The 9633-nt window shown below is 38.5% G+C and overlaps 1 protein-coding gene across 1 annotated transcript; it reads left to right on the top strand.

Annotated features, from left to right (window-relative positions):
* Positions 1 to 7089: 7089 nt before the first annotated feature.
* LOC110906471 lies at positions 7090 to 7890 on the top strand. The gene has a single exon (XM_022151600.1). It carries the CDS (start codon positions 7090 to 7092, stop codon positions 7888 to 7890), a length of 801 nt encoding a protein of 266 aa, XP_022007292.1.
* Positions 7891 to 9633: the final 1743 nt, after the last annotated feature.

Here is a 9633-nt window from a genome sequence, read left to right as displayed (position 1 = left end):
TGAAAATGGAACATCAAAGGAATAATGTTTTCGATCGAAGACGAAGAAGCAATGAATTTCGCAAAACATTCGATCGATAAATGAATGAACCGTTAGTAGGTACACCGGAATTTAAAATGAATTGGTGTACCATTGTCTTAACACACGATTGTGTTAAGACTGTTGTAATGTGATAAATCAAGCGGATTTAATCTAAATCAATAATTAAATAATTAAATCCGTGCATGAGTTTAGCGCAAGCTTCAAATAAATGAAAAATACCACCACAAGGTGTAGAAATCAAACAATTTAATGGAGTCGAATGCCAAACAAGTTTACTTCGACTCGGAACAAATGAAACACTTGTTAAAACGAATTTTGAATATGATGCTCCCATTACATCATATGATGCTCTGAATTGAATATGTGTAATGGACAAGTTCAAACAATTGAACTTGGTTTTAGCGTAATCCGACAATAAATATATATGTATCAAAAAGGAAATTTCGACATGGTTACGACGAAAAACCATGTATGTAACTTGAAAAGAAAAGAGATTTCAAGAGAATGTGTTGACTTGATAATAAAGGAGCCAATAATTACAATAATGCGAGTCATTCGAATCACAAATCAATAATTAGGTTTAGCGAAACAATATTTGAACTTTGATGAAACGCTTATTCGAAACGAAACCACATGCGTAACAAACGAAGCATGCGTAACATATGAATTTTTCAAGAAATGAAGCAATTTAGTATTCGAAATAATGAAAGTAATGATCGTGACCCAATGACCATTAAGAGGAGTAGAGATACGAAAATCTACTCAGTAAATGTGAAAGTCGAAATTTCAATAAAAGAAACTTTGAGGACTTTACCCGCCGGTTTCATGTGATATCCGGTTGTTAGTTGACATTACCATGGAATGTCGAACATAGCGTAGTCGTCGTTAATTGATATAGGGGGATGCGGAAACATACGTCTTCTTCCTTGGAGTGATTCGTGTCGTTGCAGGATTGTGTGACAAGCCATCGCTTCCTGGTCGATAGTTCTCCTGCTGACAGGAATCTAGCGCCGTCGTTGAATTGTGCCATCGTTTCTTCTCAAAGTCCTTGCCTCGATAGTCGTATGTGACGTGCTTCAACCTCCGTTGACGTACATATTGGGTTTCGCGCATACCTGTGCACTATCGTTTCGTTTCGCGTAGAATGTGATGTATCCCGACATCCGTTGACGTAAAGATTGAGTTTTCTCATGCACTAGTGTTTCGTTATGCGTAGGCTACCTGCTCGGGAAGTTAAAATATCATAGACAATATGGGTAATGGTGTGTGTCCGAGTTAATATTCGTGGTTCCTACGCGGTGACCTTTAATGAACTTTAACATAAGTTTCCTAAGGTCTTAAATGCATGCTTCCTAAACTCTCAGAGTGTTGTGCACCGTATGCAATTGTTTTATGCACCGTGTAAGTAGTTAACTTATCGGAATTAAGTCATATTTGATAAGTGTCGTTTATTGACGATAATAACCAATAAGCCTTGAAAAGACTTGATTCTCGAGATATTAGAAATAAATAAATATTTATATCAAAACTTATAAATATATTGTTAAGGTCGCTTGTCGTCTCGAGAAATCGTTTGTGTGAAACAAATATTTGTATGAAAATATCATGTAACAAACTTGTACTCGACATACATGATTTATAGTGTGCCGTTTAGGCGTTTTGAAATAAATATAAAAGTTATATTTATTTTATAAAACGATCGTCGAGTTGTTTGAAGTTTGGAATAAATAGATGAACTATATCTATTTTATAAAAGAGTACGAGCCGCTTGATGTTTAAAATAAATCTACAAACTATATTTATTTTAATAAAGAATCGTCGTGTTGTTTGATATCCGAAATAAATATATGAATTACACTTATTTTATAAAAGAAGTCGTATTGTTTGTTATTGGAAATAAATGTATCAACTATATTTATTTTTATAAAACGAAGTCATGTCGTTTGGTATTTGAAATAAATATAAACTATATTTATTTTTATGAAACGATTTCGTATTTTTCGACGTTTGAAATAAGTATAAACTATATTTGTCTTTACGAAAAGAGTTAGTGTAGTTCGATACTCGAAAGGATTGTCGAAATTAATAAAGAATTGAAAATATTATTTCACGTTTTATTTTATAAAGCATTGTCGAAAATAATATCCAAATTGTCGTTTTCATGATGTTATGAAGGGTCGTCGATATTTGTATTTGTTTTACTAAAAAGTTATTTGAGTCTGACGTTTTGTTTCATAATAAAAACGCATTATTTTTATGGATTTTCTCGAAAAACGGACAGAGTTTCCTCTGTTTTTGGACGCCCCCGACAACACAAGTTGTCGTTATTTTATCAAAATTCAATCCATTTGCAACAATGTATACGTACGTAATCAATTTATATAACAAGTTTGTAAATAAACCCAAGTAAGTCTTAAATAATAACTCGTCACTTGTTCGTTTCGAGAGCTCGCTTTTCACGTAATCAATAAAACTATAATAAAATGTAAATATTAATTTCGATGTTAATTATATACCAATTCTTCATGTCGAGACGCGAAGCAGTTGACTGAGTTGACCGAGTCAACTGAGTTGACCGAGTCAACTGAGTTGACCGAGTCGACTCACCGTGTTGACCAGGTTTGACTGAGTTGACTCGGTTTGACCGAGTTGAACTGAGTCGAGCCGTATGGAACCAAGTCGAACCGAGTTGGACTTGTTGACCAGGTTTGACTGAGTTAACCGAATCGAGCCTCCTAACCGAACCGCGTGACCCGAACCGAACTCGAGCTCCCCAACCGAGTCTGACCTGAGTAGATTCGAACCAAAAAAAAAAAAAAATCAAACCAAGACTAAACCCTGAATCGAAACAAAACATAACTCGAATCTGTAAAACTTTCACTCGAACCTGAACCGAGACCCACTGACCGAACCGAAACTTGAACCGCAAAACCTGAACTTGAACATCCTCAGCCTCATCAGAAGCTCATTGGACCAAAGCGAATCACCGGACAGAGACAAGGACCATCGGTCCGAGTCTCCGACCGCCTGCTGACCACCACTGAAGCCACCATTCTCATCAATCATCATTGGAAAACCGTTGGTCAGTAACAAAGACCGTCGGTAATTGAGCCGACCGGAGGTCCGAGTCTCCGACCACCGGTTAAACATCGCAGAAGGGGGGGGTGTCGGCCAGAACGAGGGGAACCCAGGGGGTATCGACTTGTCGGAATAACCACCACCGTCGCCGCCGGCTCCGCCGTATCTGGCCGGAGTCCGGCCGTTCATCTTCATCAGAGGGGAAAAAGGGGGGCACCGGTTGGAGATAAGCAGGGGAGAGGGTGTAAGCTGGAACAAGGTTCGCCGGAAACTCCACCGCCGCCGCTAACGGCGACGCCATCGCCGGTCGTTGGAGTTCGGCCGGTGCCGAGTGAGAGTGAGATCGGGTGTGTTTGGTTCTGTGTTTTGTTGATTGTCTGTTCAAAATGACACAAGCCTAAGGGTGTGTCCCTTCATTTAAGCAGGATTTGTTTATGGGCTTTGGGCTTGGGCCCAAGGCCCACAAGCCAACTCTCGCGTTTTAGTGGCCCGTTCGTTCCAACGATACCCGTTATTATAACCTGATTATCGTAAAAATACCGTGAATCATAATTAATAATTTTTTTTTTGATTTAAAAGTATATAAAATAGTATCGTCATTTGATGTTGGACGCCCTCGTGCGTCGACAACGGTAAAATCGCGTAAAACCGTGTTGTTGCCGTTTTAATTCGCTTTCTGATCCGGTTTCGACTACAGTTAGCTAAAATTTAATTACGAACAAGAATTATATCTTAAAAAATTTAATACTTGTCGGCGTTGTCGGTATTTTGTACGGCGTTAGTTCGTTATCGCTTAATATTCACCGGATCTTTCCGCAAATCACCATGCGCGCACTGTACAGCCGAATAAACGTTCCTGGGCACTCCAAGGGCCTAAATAAGTTAATCTACGTGTTAAACAATATTTATTATCATGTTAACAACACCTGTTAATCACGTAATTAAGAGCCGTAAATCACCGGTTGTCACAACAATCTCCCCACTTTTGATTAGCAAATGCTATAGGTACATCCTGTATATAATTTTTAAGTAGTATAAGAAAATATAAACTATAATAACTGTTAAATATATATCTCAATAAAAATAAATTATGTTTATAAAAACATGTCATACCAATTTCAAAGATTCTCGGTTATCAAGAAACTTGACAAATGTAGTATACATGACAAAACCTGAATCAGTAAAGATGTTAAAACATTGAAATTAAAAAGTTGGCTTCGAAGATGAACATTAACTTTTTGTATTAACATAGTATCTACTGAAATTAATCATAGAAACAGAGTATGAGTTAAAAATTTTCTGCAAATAATAATTATTTTAATATGTTATCAACAAATGATTCAAACACCTAACTAAACCCTTCTTGAATGTATAGCAATAAACTTAAAATCGTATTTGTAGCAAGATAGGATTTGAATTTTTTTTTTTTGAATTAAAATCGGTTAAACAATATAAAGTATTACAATATTGTAACATCCCGAAAATATAAACTCTTAAATTTTGCAATTAAGTTGCAAATAAATTAGTAACATAAACTAACTAGGAATGCCACTAACCTAGTTAGATGATGACTTGTTAGTAGTTAAGGAGCTAGAACAAAATAGAAACGAAAGTTGAGGGGCCTATGTTTCTAAATTTGAAACTAATATAGATAAAACAAAAAATTAAAAAAAAAAACTCAAACACACTTAGTGTGCTAAGATCGAACCAGACAAGAGGGAAGGGACGACCAGGTTCTCCAAAACCCTAACATCCACAAAACTCATCAATTGAAGGTTCAAATCTGATCCAAAACGAAATCCGAGCTAAGATTAGTGATCCTCATTGCAAGAGGGTTACAAGGTATGTAAAATTTGATGAAAACTCTCTGATTGAAATTCTAATGAATTTGGAAAATCTGAAATTAGATGTTGCATGTTTGCTATTTGGATAGAATAGGGATGATATAGTGTCTAGGAGTAAAACCTAGACAACAACATGTGAAATCATGTCTAAATTCAGGAAATTTCATGAACACATTGAAGGTGGTTCATGGGTTTTGTAAGAAAATGATGAACACTCGGGTTTAGTAGGCTATTCTAGTGTAAATTGATTCATAGAAACTGAATTCTGAAAAATATGAATTCTATATGTGATAGCTCAATGTTTGTTAATCTAGGCTAAGTGACAAGCCATGAATTAGAATATAAAAGATATAAAATGCTTCCTGTTAAGTGTTTGTAAAAATGCCCCAAAGAAGGCTCGAAAATTGAAATTTAAAGTTAAAACGCATGATTTTGATGATTTGGCAAATTATGCGAAATATGATTGAAAAAGGAGTTCTAAACGAATCGTGATTGAACTCTATAGGAAAAGATACCGGAGCGGCGAGTGGACAAGCCGGTGGCGATTTGCGATTAAAGGGCGTGCACTAAAGGTATGTAACTTGATTCGTTACATTGGGTGAATGTTGATAATTAGCATAGTTGATTTATAGAATAAAAGTTGTGTTGATTTAAAGCGATAATGTTCGTTATACTGAAAAATAATTCAAGAATTGGTTAGGTCTCGATGGTAGTCATCATAATGGAGGATTCCGTAGATGAGTCAAACGGGTCGAATAATAAAGAATGTGTGGCTAATGCTTGTAATATGGTAAATTGGTCAATTGTGATTGTTAATAAGTGACATATTAGAATATGAGGATTTAGAGTGTTGGTTTGTTAGAATAATGAAGTCCATAAGGGTGAACTAAACGGGTCACCAAGAGAAGGTATGGATCGAATAACGGTAGTAACTTACTTGTAGATTTTGAGCCCGAGCGACGGGTAGCGAAATATTAATCACGCAAACCGGTGATGGGAGCGTGGCCGATAAAAATGAGGAATCCAAGATTTGAGTTTTGAGTGAAATAATCAAAATCAATTAAAACATAAACTTCCAGAGACTACCGTAAGTTACGGTATCTACCGTAACTTATGGTAGAGATAAAATGGTTACGGCAGATCTCTACTGCCTTACGGCAGACCAATGTTTTCCAGTGACTACCGTAACTTACGGTAGATACCGTAAGTTACGGTAGAGTCTGGACATTTTTGTTAAGTCTTGCATATCATAGCTAATCGAATCCGTTTTAAGCATAGTTTCGATTAAGCAATATTTCTAAGAACTCTAACACAAATTTTGTTAAAAATCTCCAGTTTCAGGTATTACAAGTATGTGGACGACGATCAAGTTGATGCTCCAAGAAGCGAACACGAAACTTTTGAACGCTTCCGCACTAAATGAATCTAGTTAAGTTATGTAGTTTTGTAAACGCTACTAAATGATTTATGTTTGAAACTAGTTATTTGACTTTGTTAAACACTATGATGAAGAGTAACTTAGTCTACTAACTAAGTTTTTGTTAGTTAAATATTTTGTTTATAAAAAAATCACATTTCATACGATTAATTAATGAATTAAATGGATGGGTGTTACAAGTTGGTAATCAGAGTTTAAGGTTGTCAACAAAGTGTTCGGTTCAAGCTTGATCGATCATCTGGTAAGAATTGACTTATTAATTTAGTAGATTATATCTTATGTAAGAAACGAGATGTGAATGGATGTGCATGGGAAGAGTGTGTTAATTCACTCAAACTCGGAAAGTGCACTAATAGCGAACGGTTAAAGAAAGTTAGGAACTTGGCTAAACCGAAACAAATAGAGCTATGTTACAAATGAAATGTTTAACGTTTAATGTAAACATTTCAGTTTCAAGATGTCGGAAAGAAATGATGATGATCCGGTGCAGACAAGCACCAAACAAATGAAAGAGATAATTGCCGAAGAAGTGGGGAAGGCAATTGAAGGTAGTCTATCCGGGTTTATAGACAAAATTCAAAACACGATATTGTCACTTGTCAAAGAACGAGTCAAAAGGTTGGAGGATAGTGTCAACCTCATGAAAGAGAAATCGGGAGAACGTAAAGATGTTCATACAAAGAATTTATGGCGTGTAAACCGCCAATCTACAACGGGGAGGTTGACCCGATAATTTGCCAAAGATGGTTGGGCGATATTGAAGGGGTGTTTGAAAGGACCCATTGCGACGAAAGTGACTTCGTTGCGTATGGAACGGGTCAGTTGAGAGGACAAGCCAAAGATTGGTGGGATAATAAAAAGAATGAAATAGGAGCCGAAGCGGCAAGGGCCATGTCATGGGAAGAGTTTAAGACGCCATTTCTTAAACATCATAGTCCCAAGGCGGTCATTAATAAAATCAAGGAAGAGTTCATGCAACTTAGACACAAGGGTGAGACCATAGACAAGATAACGGCGACGTTCATGGATAAGATGAAGTTTTGCAATGAATTGGTGACGAATGAAGAGCAGAAGATATACTATTACTATAAAATGTTGAGCACTGAGTATAGGGAGTTCATGACTCCTTCAAAATATGAGACCCTTACCGAGATCATAAACGTTGCTCGGGAACGGGAAATCGAGTTGAAGAAACAGGTAGAGAGGGGTGAGCGAAGGGCGCAAGATGTGAATCCGAGCCCTACAAAGAAAGCTCGAACTGTTGAATCGGGAAAGAAGGTGGATGCTAAAGGTGGATCGCCAAGTTGTAGAGTGTGCGGGAAAGGGCACAAGGGGGAGTGCCGCTTCAAGGACAAACCGTGTCTTATATATGGGAAGAAGGGGCACACGGCATCTCTATGTCCGGGTAAAGTCTCGGTTTGCTATAAATGTTATCAGCCCGGCCACAAAAAGTCCGAATGCCCTGACTTAATGGAAAGAGAGATGTAAAAGAATCGCCAGCAGAAGCTCCAAAGGCGAAGGCTAGATCCTTCCAACCTACCGCAGCTGAGGCGAAAACAGAACCCGATGTGGTCTCAGGTATATTCACAATTAACTCAATTCCTGCACGTGTATTATTTGTTATGGGTGCGAATAAATCCTTTATTTCACATGGATTTATTCGACATCCTTCATTTGTATTGACGAAATTATCTGTGCCCTTAGAAGTTGAAGTAGGGGATAACAAAAGTTTTATAGTTTGTGATATTTGTCGAGGCTGCAAATTAAGCATCGATGATGAAGAATACTTGATAGACTAATCCCGATGTCAATGGGGGAATTTCAAGTAGTCGTTGGGATGGATTGGCTATCTCAGCACCACGCAAAGGTCGTGTGTTTTCGTAAGGAGATAAAGCTAACATCTCCGAGTGGGAAACACGTCACTATCTTGGCGAAAAAGGAGGTAACCCCATAATATGCTCGATGTTTAAAGCTCACAAGCTTATGAAGCAAGGATGCAAGGCGTTTATGATATACGCGAATGAGCCCGAGAAGGAATCACTGAAGATTGAAGATGTACCTGTAGTACGGAACTATGAAGATGTGTTTCCGGAAGATTTACCGGGGATACCGCCCGAACGGGAAATAGAGTTCGGAATCGAATTGATTCCGGGCGCAAAACCCGTAGCTAGAGCACCGTACCGACTCGCGCCGTCGGAATTACAAGAGTTGATGTCCCAGATTCAAGACCTGCTTGACAAAGGATTCATAAGGCCGAGTGTGTCTCCTTGGGGTGCACCGGTACTGTTCGTGAAAAAGAAAGACGGAAGCATGCGCATGTGTATCGATTACCGGGAGTTAAACAAACTCACGGTAAAGAACCGATACCCGCTTCCGAGGATAGATGATCTATTCGACTAATTACAAGGTGCGAACTGGTTTTCAAAGATTGACCTTAGATCGGGGTATCACCAACTAAAGGTAGAAAATGTGCCGAAGACGGCTTTCCGCACGCGATACGACATTACGAGTTCCTCGTGATGTCATTTGGGCTAACAAATGCACCCGCGGCTTTCATGGACCTCATGAACCGGGTTTGCAAGCCAATGCTGGATAAATCGGTCATCGTGTTCATCAATAATATTTTGGTTTATTCGAAAAGTGAAGCTGAGCATGCACACCATTTACAAGAGGTGTTAGAGACACTTAGACGAGAAAGGTTGTATGCGAAGTTTTCTAAGTGTGCCTTTTGGTTACGAGAGGTGCAATTTCTCGGCCACATCATAAGTGCCGAGGGAGTATTGGTAGATCCGTCAAAGATCGAGGTCGTGTCGAAATGGAATCCCCCGAAGAACCCTTCGGAAATTAGAAGCTTCTTAGGGCTTGCGGGATACTATAGGAGATTCATTCAAGATTTCTCCAAGATTGTGTTGCCACTAACCAAGTTAACCCGAAAGGAGGAGAAGTTCATTTGGGGTGTTGAACAAGAAAGGGCGTTCCAAACGCTAAAAGAGAGGTTAACTCAAGCTCCGGTATTAATGTTGTCGTACGGGGTCGAAGACTTGGTGGTCTATTCGGAGGTGTCATTATCGGGGCTCGGATGCGTTCTGATGCAACGGGGCAAGGTTATAGCTTATGCCTCGAGGCAATTGAAGATACATGAGAAGAAATGTCACACCCCCAAAATCCTCCCGCGGAATACCACCGCTTGGGAGCGCGACTGACCAGGATCAAGCCATCAATCATATCAAA

Source organism: Helianthus annuus, chromosome 14 (assembly GCF_002127325.2).
Source record: "Helianthus annuus cultivar XRQ/B chromosome 14, HanXRQr2.0-SUNRISE, whole genome shotgun sequence".
Classification (NCBI taxonomy): Eukaryota; Viridiplantae; Streptophyta; class Magnoliopsida; order Asterales; family Asteraceae; genus Helianthus; species Helianthus annuus.
This window is presented reverse-complemented; position numbering and strand designations above follow the sequence as displayed.